General features: G+C 47.1%; 1 protein-coding gene across 1 annotated transcript in view; it reads right to left on the bottom strand.

The window, feature by feature from the left end:
- PDGFRL (platelet derived growth factor receptor like) overlaps positions 1–18,264 on the bottom strand; it is an 81,711-nt gene extending 63,447 nt beyond the window's left edge. Inside the window, exon 1 of the mRNA XM_005698771.3 lies at positions 18,042–18,264. Within this exon, the coding sequence (XP_005698828.1) occupies positions 18,042–18,096 (55 nt within the window). The 5' untranslated portion in view covers positions 18,097–18,264. The remainder of the gene's footprint in view (positions 1–18,041) is intronic.

The following is an 18,928-nucleotide window of genomic DNA, read 5'->3' as shown; positions in this document are numbered from 1 at the left end:
TTTAAATATAACAGTGTGTTTGGAGCCCATCTTCTTACTGCTGTTTTCCCCTACTCTACAGACAATGCTGCCTGCCCTTGGAATGATGCTGGGTTCCAGAAATCTCACCTGTCCACCCAGCCCACCTGGCCATGGGCTGTGTCTACCCAGCAAGGAGGATGAGACTAGGTGATTCGTTTGCCCCACTGTCTGCATCAGCTCCAAGGTGACCTCGCTGTAAGTCCACAGAATTATAAAATGTCCACATTTATAGGATTCTCAGAGATCATTTAAGGTTCTTATGTTACAGAATTTTCAAAAATAATAAAGGAGGCCTTAAAAGTTACACACATCATACAAAGCTGATTAGTGGCAGAACGTGAGAGTAAAACTCAGGTCTCCTGACTCCTGTTTCACTACCTGTAGATAAAGAGTCTGTAGATATTTTGAACAGACAACTACAGAAATCTTGGCTAATTGAGGGAATTATGGGGCATTTTTATAAAATGAGGAAATGTGATAAATCAGGAGAAAAAATGTTTGCCTTCTTTGATGTTCATATTTCTTTATCTAATACTACCTTGGTGTACAAAGGGCTTGGGTGGTCAAGAGTACAGAGAATCAAATTGGGATCAAGAGGTGGAAAAGGCGAGGGTTGCAAGCTCTTACACCAGAGGGCCTGGCAGTTGACAAAACAGGAGAGGGGTGGGATCTGCTGAGACCACGTCCTCCTGAAGGGGTAGCTGCCAGGGAGCGAGTCAGGGTCACAGGCCGTGGTTTCTCAAAGGGTGGCAGAAGTGCAGGTGGTCTGACTTATAAATATCAGAAACTTGGTTCTTTAGACACTTCATATCTCTATCTCTGAGGTGGGGAGTCAGCTGGTGGTCTTCCTTGGAGGGATGGGGGTGACCAGGAAGGGCCAGGAGAGGGACCCTGTCTGGATCCGGGCTGCTTACGTGGGTGCGTGCAGTCGGTGAGTGCTGCGTGGGGCCATGCACTTATGAAAGGGTTCAAAGTGCTAGTCGCTCAGTCGTGTCCGACTCTTTGCAACCCCATGGACTGTAGCCCTCCAGGCTCCTCTGCCCATGGAATCCTCCAGGCAAAAATATTGGAGTGGGTTGCCATGCCCTCCTCCAGGGGATCTTCCTGACCCAGGGATCAAACCCGGGTCTCCTGCATTGCAGGCGGATTCTTTACCATCTGAAACTCCGGGGATGATTTGTACCAAAAACTCGGCTGACATGGACTCAACTATTCGATGATGAACGTGGCTTCTTTGGTGTGCTGCCCTTTCTAGCAGGAGCCCTTTGACCTCCACTCCTGGTTCAGCTCAGCCCAGACTCTGGAACCGACCCCACTGCGAGCTTGGGCTCAACATCCGCTCCTCGGCTCTCTGCCTTCCTTGGGCTCAGCTGCCTTGCTCTGAACCCCACTGTCCCGTCCATTACTCCAGGTTCACTTGCGACTTCTCCTTACCCCGGATCCGAGTCTCTTCTTATTCCCCACCTTCCTCTACTCTCGTTCCTCTGGACCATGGACCCTGCTACGCTTTCTCTGTCTTTCCAGGGAGCAGAGCTGTGCCCTTGAGCCTTCTTCTCCAAGGCACACCCCAATACCAGCTGTTGAACCTGCTGTTTGTCAAGACTTCTCCAGACCCTACACATATGTTTACCCCAGGATTCTCATGACAGATGGGGGTGGGCAGGGCCGCCCATGTACACATTTACACAACCTCCCAGAAGGAAAAGTGTAATCTTTGGGAACATATTAGACCCACAGAAATACACTAATGCAGCAACATCAATTGTGAAGCATAAGCCTCAGTGTTGCATAGGTGAAAGTCACTGTCTTTTTCTTAAGGCAGAAAATAAAAGCTTACCATTATGCTGCCCAAGCCATCTGTGCCCTGCAGGCGTTGTCACACTATGCCTCTGAGAGTCAGGGACCTCTGTATTGATCTCTGATTTGGGGTGTTTTCTTTTTCATGTAACAGGAAGTCAAGGTATTAGAAATAACAACTGTGTGTAAATTCCAGAGAATTTAGGCAGCCCATGTAATCTGCCTGATTCTAAGCCTCTCAGATCCTGTGTGGTATTGCTATTCAGGAACATTTGATCAGTGTATTATTAGTACACCTTTAAATATGTGCTATCATCCCAGAAAAATCATTTGACCTCTTGACCAAAGAGCCCCATCCATCTGTCCAGCTGTCTGACTGTGGAATCGGTCTATGATTGGACAGTGATGACCCTAAGGTCAAGGAGACTGGTGGCCCCACGGAGAAGCCCCAGGACTGAGTGACTCCCAAATTCCATGTCTAGCGTTTTTAAAGAATATGACTCTTCAGGATGTCTATGTAAATATTTTCTAAAGGCCTACAAAGTATAAGAATTTACATTGTAGACATGAGACCGGCTGGGACCTGGGGCCCTCAGCAGCGGTGCTGCAATGCTTGCATCCGACCCACCTCCCCTCCAGTAACCAAACACAAAGAAACTGTACGGGACTAAAAATAACTGTGTGCCTGGGCAGCTGGGACAAGTTCTGGACAAAAGATAGAAAGAGAGCAAAAAAGCCACTTTTGAAGAACCTGGAGCCAAAGCAGGGTAGTGCGCAAGCCCCCTGCACACACTACCACCTAAGGGGTGGGCAAAACACCTAAGCTACCCCTCCAGCCCAAGCCCTGGACGCACTCCTACGCTCACTCAGTACAAGGAACACGCTTATACATCCACCTCCACAGGGAGCGAGTGAGCAAGGGAACCTGCTGCTGGTCTCGCTGCCCTCTGCTGCAGCAGGGGCCTAGATAAAGCCTTGCCGGAATTTCTTGTCTGGTCTCTAGTCCACTTCTATCAACTGGGGAAGACCAACAACCCTGGTTGGCAACAGACTTCGAGACACTCAACACGGGGCACTTGTCCCCTTCTGGGAGGGGCTCTGGGCACCTCCAGGACCACTGAACACAGCTTCTCTGTCTTTCTCCCTAAGTCCTCACCCCTGCACTCCCGTCCCCTCCATCCTACAAGCTTTTAGTTTGTGTCTTTAAGTTTTGTGATTGGCATCTTTGTGATGTTAATTCCAGCTTCTCCTGGAATTCTCTGCTGAAATTGTATTTCCAGGCTGAAGTTCTCCACTGTGCCCACAAACAGCCCACACTGCTGGAGACTCCAGCCTTAGGTGACTTGGTGGGATTTTTAAAGAACAGAAAGAAAAGACAGGAGCTTGCAATGTCCCTTCCTCTGCATTTGCAACTATTCCTGCCTGAGCTCTCAGGAACTATCTGATTCATCTGTGGTCTCCCAGACTGAGGGGAAAAAAGGTAGGGCTGGAGGGGGCGCATTTTCAATTCAAGCAAGAAAACAATGAGCTCTCTGGTTCTGTCTTTATGTAAAAAATTAACTTGCAAATGAGCTGCATTTAATTACTATCAAGGAAACTGAGTACTTAAATACCTTTTCAGAAACATAGAAGAGGCTCACCAGAATAATTTTGGGTTCATGTGATCTGGAAAATATTCAATATTTAATTAATATCTGGTATTAAAGCTAGCTTAAGCTTGTGGATTTCATTAATACGCTCTAATGACTTTAGAGTGATCAACATTAAGTATAATATTTTTATTGTTCCTAGGGCTACTGAAAGTCAAGTGCATATTGCTTTTGTTATGAAATCTGTCAACAGGGAAGTCAACCTGATAAGATTAAATTTTTAAGTAAGTGTAACTGGGATAAGAACTCTTTAGTAAACTCTATAGCAATAAGTATATTTTGGAAACATCCATCTAAAACAGTCTCTCCAAATTTTGGTAAGTTGAAACCAACTTAAGTTAACTGATAGGAATTCATTGACTATCCAGGCCATTTGAACTAAGATAAAATATTAGGGACATTATTGCTGAACAGGTCTAATTTCCTCCCTCCTGTCTTCTTGTGAGAGAGAAACTAAAGATGTTTGGTGCCACCGTGAGGGGTCCTTCACCAACCTACAGAATGCTAATGTAGCAGACAGTTCATGGTTGCTTAAGCAGAATAGGATATCTGTTCTCAGAAAAGAAAGTATGAGGAATGGAAATGTATTTTTGTTGAAAGAAAAAAGGATGATTTGCTGGCTATTTCTGAATGGGGAGGGCTTCTCCGATAGCTCAGTTGTTAAAGAATCCACCTGCAGTGCAGGAGACCCCAGTTCGATTCCTGGGTCAGGAGGATCCGCTGGAGAAGGCATAGGCTATCCACTCCAGTATTCTTGGGCTTCCCTGGTGGCTCAGCTGGTGAAGAATCTGCCTGCAATGTGGGAGACCTGGAGACCTGGGTTCGATCCCTGGATTGGGAAGATCCCCTGGAGAAGGGGATAAGGCTACCCGCCTCAGTATTCTGGCCTGGAGAATTCCATGGACTATACAGTCCATGGGGTCACAAAGAGTTGGACACGAGTGAGTGACTTTCACTTTTCACTTTTCTGAATGGGGAAAGAATAAGGAAAAAAGTATGACTACAGAAATGGCAGGAGGTTTGCAGAAGAGGAACACTGAGAAAAGAATTTTGTATGTGGTCAGAGTCTCCTAAGGTTGGATTAAATTTAATCAGGTAAACGGATTTTTCTAAGAGTAGGCTTATGCAGGACTGAATTTGGCTTCTCTTCCTCATAAGAGAACAACGTTTTCCTGGCGTCCTTTTGATATCAGACTGTGTGAGTTTCTATGCCATTAAGTGATCTGTATTTACTTTTAAAAATATTTTTCTCCCCCATCTTAGCTCACAGAATAAGTATTGTTTCACAGATACCTAGGATCCTATCTGATTGGGTGCTTTAAAACTTTTTAAAATGTCTGACAGACTAACCCAAGGTCAAATACAAAGTTCTTTGGACCTCCAGCTAACTTTGGGGTGCTTCAAAGGGCTCCTGGAACTTTTCAAATAGAGATCCTAAACTAATCGGGTTATTCTGTAAGGAGAGGTTTGCCAGATTCTCAGAGAACCCAGACAAGCTGAGGATGAAGCTGCCAGGCTGGGGTTGGCATCCACTCTCGCCTGGCAGGCTGCTGCTGCTGCTTAGTCAGTCGTGTCTGACTCTATGTGACCCCACAGCCCTGCCAGGCCCCTCTGTCCATGGGATTCTCCAGGCAAGAATACTGGAATGGGTTGTCATGCCCTCCTCCAGGGGATCTTCCCGACCCAGGGATCGAACGCACGTCTCCTGCTTGGCAGGCAGATTCTTTACCCCTGAGCCCCACCTGGGAAGCCCCCACCTAGCAGGACATCACGGTTATCCTGGCCCACTGTTGTACCTCGGATAAAAAGGAGCATATACTGAGAAAGGCCAGGGAACACACAGTTGGCCTCCTGGTCCCCCAATCCACACTGGTCACCAAATCCACCAGGCGGGTGGCGATGCCATCCCAGAGCACGACCCACAGCGGTCCTACGCAGATCATGCAGGCCGCGGCCAGGATGAGACATGGTATTAGTTGTCTATCGGAAGGAATGAAAAGGTGTATGGTAAAACCTATAGATTATGATAAGATCCAAGAGGCTGTACAGGAAAAAGACATCCTGAGCCAGGAGACAAAGGCATTCAGGAAGGACACCCACACAGACCCTGAGTCGGCAGAGGGCAGGACACCACTGGCCATGCGTTCTATCACCCAACCTATGCCTGATACCTGGAGGGAATTACAAAAGCTTGAGGCTGGGCCCCAAGCCCCGCTGTCAACTTTAGCAGAGGAGGCCTTCAAGGTCTGCACCAACTGAGACTTAAGGGGGGAAGGAGGCCAGGAAGGGCAAGAGGCTAAGAAAGGAAACTCGGCTTCTGGCCTCTCTGATTCACCCACCACCTCCAGGAGACCCTGGAGGGCCGAGAAGGCTAGAGAGACCACCAAGAAGCCACCTGGGCCCGAACCAGGGTGCCTTTTGTCAGCAGGAGGGGCCCTGGAGCGGGGAAGGTCCTGAGCGCCCCCAGTGGGCACCGGAGGAGCTACCCCTACCGGCCCAGCTCCAATCTCTTGGACAAGAACTCCCCGCACACTGATGGGGCTGGAGGGCCTGCCGGGCTCCAAATCCCACTCCATCCATCCTCATCACTCCAGCCGAGCCTCGGGTGTTGGCAGGCAGGAGAACTGAATTTCCTGCAGACACTGCTCTGTTCCGAGAGCCGGCTTCCTCTCCAACCATGACAGGAGCTGATGGACGGCCTAAGGCAAGGCGTTTCACATCTCCGCTTGCCTGCAGGATCAGGCCTATCATTACTAGTTGCAGTTCAGTACACACAAAGGCGTGTCCGACTCTTTACAATCCCATGGACTATAGCCCACCAGGCTCCTCTGTCCGTGGAATTCTCCAGGCAAGGATACTGGAGTGAGTTGCCATTCCCTTCTCCAGGGGATCTTCCCGACCCGGGGATTGAACCCAGGTCTCCTATTTTGGAGGCAGGTTCTTTACCATCCGAGCCACCAGGGAAGCTCTTTCACACACTGGCAAAAGAGTCACAGTGGACTGCTAAAATCTTTAAAATAATTTCCAGCTCCTTTAATGCAAGATATAAAGAAATTTCCTATCTTGCATCTCTTTTCTGTTCAAAGAAATCTGATAGATTTTTCCATCAAAAACTATTATTCTGCCTTAAGATGACTGTTCAAGCTGATGGCCTCCCCATTTAGTATAAAAGTAATTTGTTTAGACAAAAAATGAAGTTAAGGTGGCTATGAGCTCAGATATCAGATACACAGTTGTTTACCTAGCTGTGTTAAAGCATATTTTAAACTGTTCTGCATAGTATGACAGGTTATAGACTGCTCTGGTTATCATTTCTTGAATAAATTTCTAAGTCCTTTTTATGAGGCACTATTAAAGTTACTGCTGGATTATACAAAGGGAATAACAATCATATAGAACAAAGGAGCAGAACTGAAGAGTTTTAAAACCCCACATAAGAATTGTATCCCTTACTTTACCAGTCAGTAGCTGAGAAAGGTTTAGGTCCTATGTAACCATCTGTGAGCTTATCTGTAATCTAGACACATGGGCAACACAAGAAAGGAGGGCTAGTCCTGTTAACATACAGTGTTCAACCTAAACTCCAGGAAAACACGATTATTAGTACTCCTTATATATGCCAGAATGCCCTGTCCCCCTCCTTGGGAGAGATCTGCTGAATAAGTTAGGAGCTAGTATGTTTTTTAGGACAGGGTGAAGTCCGAGGATGTCAAGAATCCGAGCAGAGAATGCACCTATCAGTAGCCCTAGAAGACCCACCTGTTGGGCATCAAAATATTGACAACAAGACATGAGAGAAGAGATGGATCCTGCAGTTTGGGATACCTCGGTACCAGGAAGGGCAAAATGTGACCCCCCTAATAGTATAAGGTTAAGGCCTTGGGAAAATACCTCTGGAAGCAACAATATCCCTTAAATCCCGAGGGGCCCTGAGGGGAATCCAACTGCTGCTAGGCAGATTTCTAAAACATGGGCTCATCAGCCCCTGCCAATCCCCTGCAACGCCTTGATCCTCCCTGTTCACAAGCCTAACAGGGAGTGTCGGTTTTTTAAGACGTACGAGCAGTGAGTGAAGCCGTCATCCCTATTCACCCACTGGTGCCAAAATCGCACACCTTCCTCCCCAAGGTTCAGGAAGCGCCCAGTATTTCTAGTCTAGACTTCAAAGCTGCATTTTTTAAAAAAATTCTCTTTATCCAGACTCTCACTATCATTGTGCCTTTGAATGGAGAGACCTTGACACCCTGGAGGTCAAAGGACACAATGGTTAACTGGAGGAGGGTTAACAAGATACCAGGCCCCTCCAAAGGATGCCTCCAATATTATCTTAAAGATGTGAAAGTGAAAGTCGCTCTGTCGTGTCTGACTCTTTGTGACCCCATGGACTACACCGTCCATGGAATTCTCCAGGCCAGAATACTGGAGTGGGTAGCCTTTCCCTTCTCCAGGGGATCTTCCCAACCCAGGGATTGAACCCAGGTCTCCCACATTGCAGGTGGATTCTTTATCAGCTGAGCCACAAGGGAAATCCAAGAATACTGGAGAGGGTAGCCTATCCCTTCTCTAGGGGATCTTCCCAACCCAGGAATCAAACTGGGGTCTCTGGCATTGCAGGCGGATTCTTTAGCAACTGAGCTATCAGGGAAGCCCGCCTTAAAGATATGTGAGACCCTAAACCCAGAAACCCCCAGTGGAGAGTAGAGACTTAGCACATCAGTGTACAGAGACCATAGGACAAACTTACTCCAGTAGGTCTGATCTAGATGAAACTCCTCACAGCCCTGAGGTCAGATGGTTCACTGATGGCAGCAGTTTTGTAGGAATAGGAACCCAAAAGGCCACATATGCCACAGTTAGTCTAGATGAATAGAACAGGAGCCAAGGCCCTGCCACCCCACACATCAGCTCAGAAGGCTGAACTAATTGCATTAATGAGAGCTTTGCAATTAGGGAAGGATAAAAAACTAAATATGTTTACTGACTCCAAATATGGGTTCCACGTGCTACATGCTTATGCTGCCATTTGGAAAGAAAGAGAAATGTTAATTGCTAAAAATTTCCCCATGAAAGGCTTCCCTGGTGGCTCAGATGGTAAAGCATCTACCTGCAATGTGAGAGACTTCGGTTTGATCCCTGAGTTTGGAAGGTTTCTTGGAGAAGGGAATGGCTACCACTCCAGAATCCTTGCCTGGAGAATCCCAAGGACAGAGGAGCCTGGCGGGCTGCAGTCCATGGGGTCACAAAGAGTCGGACATGACTTTGACTAACACATACATACACAGGTGCGTGAGCACACACACACACACACACACACACACACACACACACAGAGCTTCCGACCCAGGGAACAGTAACCCACTGAGGGGGCCATCAGAAGGAGGGATATTTGGGGGGCAACGGCAAAGCAGAGCTGTTCAGTTGCAAAATAGGCCACTCACCTACAGGAACTTGAACAAGTTCTGGCTCTAATGATTAGGCCCCTGAACTCCCTAGACTCCCCCAGTATCCCCAACAGGAACAGGAACATGTTGAGACATGGGGCTATGAGAAGGGAAGTGCAGGCTGTATAGAAAGGAGGATAAGGTTCTAATCCCTGAGGCCCAACAATGAAAAAACACCAAGAGCTTACCTGACGCCACCCCCATGGGATGGATGCACTACAGGCCTTGATGGAAAAGACTTTTTCAGGGAAAGAGCTTAAAAGAACACTATAACAAGCAACACTTGCCTATGATTTATGTGCCGCCAAGAACCCACATACCCATCCAATCCCTGCTTCGTCACTCAGGCCAATCCAACACCAAGGGACATTTCCAGGGAGAAGACTGGCAGCTGGAGTTCACCCAAATGCCCCATGATCAGGATATAAATATCTTCAGGGTGTTTGCTGATAATGTCACAGGATGGGCTGAAGCCTTCCCCATCAGATCTGAATAGGCTATGGAAGTCTGTAGACTTCTTCTAAAAGAAATAATTCCTCAGTTTGGACTTCCAGAGTCCCTCCAGAGTGATAACGGACCCTCTTTTATAGCCCAAATCACAGTGGGGCTCACAACAGCCCTGGGGACAGACTCAAGCTACATAGCTCTTGACACCTCCAGTCTTCAGGGAAGGTAGGCAGAAGGAATCCTACTTTAAAGAAGTCCTTAGCAAAGCTCTGCCAAGAAATTCATGAACCCTGGACCAACTTGCTTCCTCTTGCATTCCTCATGGTCCGCATAGCACCCAGGAATGGTCTGAGATTTTAGCCCATTTGAAATCATCTCCGGAAGCCTTTTCTTACTGCAGGCATTCTACTGGGTGAGGGCCTGAAGCAGGCCCTGAGATAGACTATTAATCAAGGACAAGTTCAGAAGGCGATCAAGGACTACATCCACAAGACACTGCCAGCTCCCACTGAAACTAGAGAGGAAACAGCAGTCCTCAGAAATTAACCTCGGGGCTAAGTTGTTCTCAAAACCTGGAAAGACGGGTCCCCTGAAGATCAACTATTGTCAGAATGGAAGGGTCCCAGATGACTGTCAAGAACCACATCAGCTAAGGAAACAAAAGGTCCCAAGTTTCATTAAGGCTTCTCATAGGAGCCCACCCACGGCCTCATTTACTCATCTATTGATGGTGCCTATCTTCTGAGTAGGTGTCTCAGATCTCCCACTGGTTCACAGAAGTATTTTACTATGCAGGGTTTCTGGAGGTCAAACCTTTAGTCTGGGCAGGTGTACCCAACTCCATATCCCTTGCAGTTTGACAGCAGTGGAGTGGCTATAACTACTTTATAGGGACCCTGAGACAGACTGGAACCTGGGACCCTTTGTGCAGTGATACAATGCTTGTACCTGGACACACCTCTTCACTCCTTGAGCAACAAAATACAAAGAAACTGGATGGGGCTTAAAATAACTGCATGCGTGCCCAGTTGGGACAAAAGATACAAAGAGACCATAAAGACCTAAATGCCACTTTTGAAGAGCAAAAGCAGAGTACTGTGCATGCCCCCTGCACAAACACCACCTAAGGGATAGGCAAAACCCCTAAGTCACCTCTCCAGGCCACCCTGGACACACCCCTACCCTCAGCCCATATAAGAAGCAAGCCTAACGCCTTCCCTCACCACCCTCCACTCCTTCTCAGGGAGCAAGTAAGCAAGGGAACGTTGTTTGTTCTCGCTTTCCCTGCTGCAGCAGGAGCTCCAGTAAAGCCTTGCCTAAATTTTCTGTCTGACCTCTACTCAATTTCTATTGCTTGGAGAAGACCAAGAACCCTGTTCGGTAACAGATACATAAAAGTGAAAGTTCATCACCATTTTGTTTTTGAGATCATGGTATATTCTATAGAGTAATGAATGATAAAATTTTTAAAAAACCATTAAATATCATTATAGACTTCAGGTCCTAAAGTCATTATTCACTTTTCAACTGTGTCACATTAGGAAGTAACCCTCCTGGTTTCCTCACCTGTAAATTGAAAATTATATGGTAATAACGACTCTCTCGGGGACTGTTTGGGACATTACATGTTTAAATTTAATTACAAATGTTTAAAATGCCGAGAGACTCGCGTTGGAGACTGTGTTGACCGGCGTCTGCTCACTCGGGGACGGAAATGTATGCCTTGGAAAAGCATCTCCAGCCCTCACAGTAAGTAAGTGCCAGTGACTGCTGCCTGTTGTTCTGCGGTTGTCTTGTAATGTCTCGGGTGAACTCCATGATAAGCTTGTGATGGAGGCAGAGAAGCTCACTATTTTCCATAACTTACAGGTGAAAAAATTGAGATCACCAATGCCAAGTGGCTAACTGCAGGTTACTGAGAAGTCAGTGAAAAGCCAGGTCTCAAGCCTTCTCTGGTTTGTGTTGTTGCTTTCCGTTCTCTTGAGATTAGCTTTTCACTTTATTTGCATGAATCACATGCACAGCACGGCTAAGTGGTTTCTTTGTTTGTTAGGTCCTGGGCTTTGACAAGGAGTTCCAAGTCAAACAGAACCCGATGCCTGGGATGAGGGCACAACTCTTCTGGCAGGGCTGGAGATGCTTTTCCAAGGCATATATTTCAATCCCCAAGTGAGGAGACGCTGGTCAACACGTCTCCAAAATGAATAAGTGTTGCACAGCCAGAGGGACGCAGGACAAAGGACCGTAGCTCTTCAGCATTTGCTGAGGACTGGTTGCTATCAAAGCTTATTCAGTAAAGGTGACCTGACTATTAACCTCTAATTCCATCAGACTGTCTGAGAGGAGAAAATAAAATTCATTAGAAGAATCCCTGACATGGACTTGTGTAGACACAGCCATTCACATCAAAGACCTGTCACTGTTCACTTCTCTCTCCCCACAGGCAGGAAGATCCGACCCAAGAGCAGTACCCAAACCTCCACACGATAAATCTGCTGCGTAGCTGAGGGGCTCCCCCAACCAGCTGTATCTACTGAGTACCCCACTCTCATTCCCCTACTCCCCATGAAACACCCCAGAGGCGCACATATACTTTTCCAAGAACAAATCTGAGCAGTTAAGAGGCAATGACAGTAGGGAGATGAAAATGTAGAGCCGTGAGAGCCTCTTTTCCTTACCCTGTCTGGAATCCCACTCCAAAATACCCTCCGGATCATTGCTTAAAGTACTGCTTTCTTAAAAGAGCAACTTCTAAGAATTAGATACTTCTATTTCAGGATAAAAAACCTTAGATCAAAACGTGTTTTCTTCAGAGCATCCATTAGAACACAGTTTATCACACTTTTAAAAAGTGAGATGTAATTGACAGCTCAATTGAGATATTAGTTTGAGGTGGTGGTTTAGTCCCTAAGTCGCGTCTGACTCTTGTGACACCATGGACTGTAGCCCAGCAGGCTCCTCTGTCCATGGGATTTCCCAGGCAAGAGTACTGGAGTGGGTTGCCATTCCGTTCTCCAGGCGATCTTCCTGACCCAGGGATCAAACCCAGGTCTCCTGCATTGCAGGTGGATTCTTTACCAACTGAGACACCAGGGAAGCCCCATTGGTTTGCAGTATACGACATAATGATCCTATATTTTTATGCAATGCAAAATGAGCACTCTCTCTTGTACACTTTATTTGCTGGGCTCCCAGGACATGGCGCTGCCTTGCTTCTCTGTCTGGCAGACTCACTCATCTTCCTTTTCAGCCTGATCTGAGTCTAAAGGGCTGAACCCTCACAACTCCTCCCCATCTCTAATGACACTCCATCTCTAAGCAGCTTCACCCAGTCCCCTTGGCACTAAAAGCATTCCTATGCTGAGAGCTCCCTTGTTCCTATCCTCACTTCGCCTCTAAAACCAGATCTGAATATTCCATTGTTAAATCTGCACTGCCACTCGGAAGGTAGCAGGTGTCTCAAGCTGGACGTGTCCGCACTGAACTCCAGATGCCGTTTTAAATCGGCTCCTCCCCTAGTGTGTGTTTATCAGTAAATGGCAACTACTCACCCAGTGGCTCAGAACGTAAAACTCTTGAGTCACACACGAGTCTCTTCTTTCCGTCCAAAGCCACCTCCAGTCCAGCAGTAAATCCTCTGGGCTTTGCCCTCAGGATAGACCCAGAACGCAGGCTCTCCTCCCTGCATCCATGGCAACCACCCTGTTTCAAGTCACTTTCACCTAGACTATTAAAACAGCCCCCTATGCAAGTTCCTGACTTCTACCTAAGCATGCTAACCTTTGAAAATATAAATCAGACCATAAGTCCTCCACTGGAGACCCTCCAGTGACTTTCATCTAATTTAGAATAAAGCCCTACAAGGCGGTTTACACCGCAAGTCCTTCAGCCACACGAGCCCCCGGGACACCCACTGCTTTGGCTTCAGGGTCTTTCAGACGTGCAGCCCCTGCTTCCGCCCTCTCAGCGGCCTCTGACCCTCCTGCCCACGCTGCCCTCCTCATCCCTCCGCATCCTCTTCCCTCGTCTTACAGGGTGAACTGTGTCCCCAGAAAGATAAACTGAAGTCCTAAGCCCCGGTACCGGTGAATGCACCTTATTAGACAGTAGGATCTTTGCAGACACCATCAATTAAGATGAGGTCATTAGGGCCAAAAATCTAATCCAAAATGTCAGTGTCCTTAGAAGAAGAGACCCACACGCAGAGGAAAATGCCAGACGAAGGCACGCAGAGGGACAGGATGGCCATGTGACAACAGAAGCAGAGGTTAGGGTGACGTGGCTGTAAGCCAAGGAACACTAAGGATCACCGGCCACAGCCAAAGCTCAGCAGAAGCAAGGGAGGCTTTGGCCCAGGGTCTCGGGGGCGGCATGGGCCTGCTGGCACCCTGATTTCAGACTTCCAGCCCCTAGAATTGGGTGAGGATGAACTTGGAGTATCTTAGCTTGTGCTCTGGTACAGCAAGTCTAAAACACCCTGATTGCTGATTCTTCACGTCCACTGTCGGTTCCTGAAATGTTACCTTTTCTTGATTACCCGTCCGCTCCATTAGACAATGAGCCCCACTAGGTAAAGGCTCCACAGCCTTGCCCAGGGACAGCCACCCATCCCCGAGCTCCTCCTGCTGCTCTGGCCGGCACACTGCACGGTCTCTCTGTTGCCCCCAAACTTCTCTCTTTTTCCCCTGACCTCAGCGAGTTTATTACCTCAGAGAAACAGATCCATAAACAAACACCCAAAAGAATGATTTTAATAGAAAAGTGTACGACACACTGCTGTATTTAAAATGGATAACCAACAAGGTCCTACTGTGTAGCACAGGGAACGCTGCTCAATGTTATATGGCAACCTGGCTGGGGGCGGTTTGGGGGAGAATGGATACATGGATATGTATGTCTGAGTCCCTTTGCTATCCACCTGAAACTATCACAACATTGTTAATTGAGTATACCTTAATACCAAATAAAAAGGTTTTTTTTTTTTAAAAAAGGATGTACAAAGTATGAGGAATGTCCATTCACTTAGAGTCATGATAAAGAAAATTAAACTTACCTCTTTTTTATCTCTAAGGATCAGAGATGATTTTGGATGTTAAACGTGTAGGCTAAGATCCTAAACGCTTCAAAACATTCATTATTTGCACTCATAAATAATGAGAGTCTTTATGATTCTTTTTTCATTGTAAGGCTTTTTGAACTAGATTTTACTCTTTTGCCAAGGAATAAACTGAATCACAGAAGTGATAGAGTCCTGGTTAGATCATCACTGTCAGTGTTGGCCCCTAACTTTCTTAGAGATCTGGCTGTTCTGCCCTCACGTTATAAAGAATCTCTTTAGTTTTCCCAGAAAGAGAACCTTCAAAGGACCAAAAATAAACCCACGTTAGACTGAAGATCTAATTAGAATCAATCGAGGGTCTGGCTTGAGGTTGACAAAACTGCATGTTTTTTATAATATTTATACTTCATTATTTGCTCCCAACATTGGATAAAATATGCAGATATCAAAAGTTGCTAAGTACCTGTGCTCTTGTACTCTTTAATGTAAAAATAGCAGCACCATATCAATAAACACCATAGCACGTATTCCACAGAAATACTGAAGATCGGGTGCAGTGAGCCACATCTGGCTCTTAGTAAAATCTTGGGCCGTCATCTAACTGTTTCATGCCTTACTTTCGATGTTACAAAAGTGACACGCCCTTCCAGCTCCTAGTCTTCATGAGAAGAAATAATATTACTTCTAAAAATTTAAAGCGTTTAAAAAGTTTCTCATTATTTTTTAAAGTCTATTGAATTAGTTACAGTATTGCTGCTGTTTTATGCTTTGGCTGTTCTTTTGGCCCCAAGGCGTGTGGGATCTTGGCTCCCTAATCATGGATAGAACCTTCACCCTCTGCAATGGAAGGGGAGTTGCAAGCACTGGACTACCAGGGAAGTCCCTAAAGCATTTTAGAATTAGGCCAGGCCAACCTGGCTGGGTTAGAGCAGATGTACACCCACTAAACGCTTACAGGGAATCCTTTTACTATTGGAAGCCTCTCCTAGAAGTGATCAGCCAGACCGAAAGGCGGTGGGAGAAGTTGAGTCAAGGGCCTGTGCCTGCAGCTTATACTTTGGGTTCACCCAGTAATGCACCATACCCCGACCCATCAATCAGAGGCTGGCACCAGAAGGACTGCCTGCCGAGGCTACTCTCAGTGACCTTACCCTGGTCCCAGCCAGCCTCACGATAACTCAAGCTTGAGACAACATAAAGGTTTAGAGAAACTTACATACTTTACAGAAGCAGACTTACTTTTCTAATTATGTGTTCAAAATTAAAGGACCAACGCAGGAGACCTGGGTTCGATCCCTGGGTCCGATCCCTGGGTCAGGAAGATCCCCTGGAGGAAGAAATGGCAACCCACTCCAGTATTCTTGCCTGGGAAATCCCATGGACAGAGGAGCCTGGTGCACTACAGTCCATGGGATCACAAAAGTCAGACACGACTTAGTGACTAAACAACAACAATGTAAATATGCATTAAAATAGGGGAAAAAAGCAAAAAAAAAAAAAAAAAGAGAGAGAAATGATTCATTTTTCTCTTCTATGTATCTCTATGCTTTCCAGATTTTTATGATTAGCAAAAATTACTTATTAACATGGAAATCACTATGTTGAAATATTTACTGACTTGTATTTTATTTTCAAGAAATGAAATGGCACATTAATATTTTTCACAGTCCACATATTTTCAGGAATTTGGTCAGTATTTTCCTTGAGCCAAAACTAATGACATTTCTATGGCGTGACAAATACTAGTACTTTAAAACGGGGATAGGTAAACTCTCTAGTCTAGAAACAGGTGAAATTCATTCAGTTCTCACGACCAAAAAGATGGAAAACAAAGACACCAAACAGAAGTGAAATCATAAGATTATAAACTATTTAACATTTCCTCTCTGTATACAGATATGCCTTCATATTATAAATCTAAAAATAAATCTTCCCCTGGACTCCCTAAAAATAATGTGTTCAACATTTTATTCATAAGTAGTTTACACTGTATTTTTAAAAACAAAGCCGCCGCGCTATCATCACACCTAAAATCTATCAATTATTTCTTAGAAAATATTCAGTCTGTGTTTCATTTTTTTCTGACTGTCTCATAAATCTATATTGTTTGTATGACTTACGTTTGATTTAAACGGATGCTAACAGATTCAAGCAGCTATTTGTAATCATGGTCTGAGCACACACTAGCCAGGACAGATTCAGGAACCAGTGGCTGACCCAGCCTCCTGAGCCTCTGGAGCAGGCATTTTGGGTGAACTTGTAACCCATTGAATGGCCCATTTGAAATTATTTTGTCTGACCATCTCTTGCCCTATTCAAAAAGTGATACCAAATACTGTATTCCCATCACTTCAGTGATCGCAGGCAAGGACCTGGCAGGAGCAATTTAATATTACATTTTACTCAAGCCAACTGATCTGTAGGCAAAGGGGACTTGTTCCCCCACCCCCGCAGAGAAGCTCAGCCTACTCTTTATCCAGCCAGGCTCTAGGCTTAAGGACCTTCACATTCAATTTCAAGTCCACAACCATTTTGCAACCACACATGCAAACCAAAGTGTGGTATTCTCTGGCAAATGTTTCTACTGTCACGGGGAAAGAAAGGAATTGGTCTGGACTGAGTGGAGGATAAAATGTGAGCTAGGGTGAGCTGGCTCCAGTCGAAGGTTGCATAACCGTAAAAGCTGCTTTTCAATCCAAACTAGCAAAAATAGTGACTGCAGAGCAGAATTCCAAAGGAAATTTCAGGACACCAGGATGTACCAGATGCAAAATATACTGTATAGGTAACTCCAATGAAAAAACAACAGAGCTTCCCAAACAATTAAATACCAACAGAACCATAGATAACAGATGGAGAAACAGAAAAATCAGTTCCGTTCCCAGCAATGCACACAGACAGTCTGGCCCTGTAGTTGTGGGTCTACACAACAGGGTGGGCTCAGAACAGGCACACATTCAAAAAAGTGCAGCGGCACAAGGACCCCCATATTGTCCAAAAACCCATTTGCTTCATCGCCTCCCCTCCAATCAGATCAAAAGCGTAACAGTTGTGGGTTTTTGATAAATTTGGGAAAAGGTTTGATACCCAGAAATATCTGTTGTAAAACTTAGGCATGTCTTGCAGGATTTAAGCTCCTGTTGGTATAGGAAACACATCTAGGGCTGCAGATGGGGGAGGAGGACCCTTCGATTTTTGCAAAAGGCTCAGCTTGGGTGGCACCCCGCCTCACCAGCAGAAAATCCCGGGGAGAACGCTGCGCGCGGGCGCGCGTGCGCTGCAAGCGATCAGCCGCCCTGCGCCACCTCCCAGACCGACACGTTGACACTGGGGGCTGGACCAGGCGCTGCCCGGGGATGTTCAGTTTGCCCGCTGCCCGGGGCTTTTCAGCAGCGCTGGAGACGTTCTGATGGGGATTCTAAGGGGTCGGGGCAGCTACCGCTGTTCCAGGGGCTCCGAGGGGAGTGGAGAGAGGGAGGTAAGGGGACCCTCCTAGGACGGGGGCAGGTGCACGGGGCAGGGAGTGACTCCTGAGCCGGGAGGAAGACCTGCAGGACCACGGGGGATGGGGGACCCGGGGTAAAGTCAGGGCACAAGCAGGGATGCCACCCACCCAGAGCCACTCACCATCCTCCAGGGCTTCATGTATCAGCAGAAGACCCAGCAGCAACCAAATCTTCATCTTCAGGGCGAGGGGTCGGGTCGGAGGCGCTGGGGACCGCGGGCTGGAGGCGCGCGGACAGCGCAGGGCGAGGGCAGGGACGCCAGGAGACGCGGCGGGCGAGGGGCGGGCGCCTGGGACGCCGCAGCTGGAGGATTCGGTTTCAGGAGGAAGAACACAGATTTTAGGGAAAAGTTTGGGGATTTTTAAAAAAATTTTCTATCTGTGTAATGTGACCTCTCCTGCCCCCTGGTGGAGCCGGGAAGCGCTGCGCTTTTTCCCGAGGCTGAGAGCGAAATGTTACAACAGTAACTCGGCCAGTTCGAGGTCCCCGCGCGTTTTATCAAGTTTACCAACTTCGAGAAGGCTCTGCGTAATCCTGCGGGGCCTCATCTAACCAAAAGTCCAGATGTCACCAGCGCTCTCCCACCAGCTCGGTATGGCCGTGACGCTCTGTAAAAAATGCCCCCTGCATATATCTCTTCATTCCCAGCAGGTCTCTCCCGTGCGCTTACCAACAAGACCATCTCCCCTGGAAGTCCCAACTCCGCACCCGCGCTTACCAACAAGACCATCTCCCCTGGAAGTCCCAACTCCGCACCCAGCCCTGTACCTGCTGGACGCGAGCCTCCCTTGCAGCTGAAACCTGGCAGCTCCCAGTGGGGAGGCCGCTCTGCCTTCAGAGGGTCCATGGCAGGCGCCACTTCCCCGGGGTTCTGCTGGAGGGTTTGGAGAAACTTCCTCTCTTACGCAGCAGAAGCCCCACTGCCCTACAGAAGACTCAGCTAGGTGTTCAGGAGGAACTGTGCCAGAAAAGAGATCCAAGTAACAGCACCAGGGCCTCCCTCGGGAC

Source organism: Capra hircus, chromosome 27, assembly GCF_001704415.2.
Source record: "Capra hircus breed San Clemente chromosome 27, ASM170441v1, whole genome shotgun sequence".
In the NCBI taxonomy this organism is placed as follows: domain Eukaryota; kingdom Metazoa; phylum Chordata; class Mammalia; order Artiodactyla; family Bovidae; genus Capra; species Capra hircus.
This window is presented reverse-complemented; position numbering and strand designations above follow the sequence as displayed.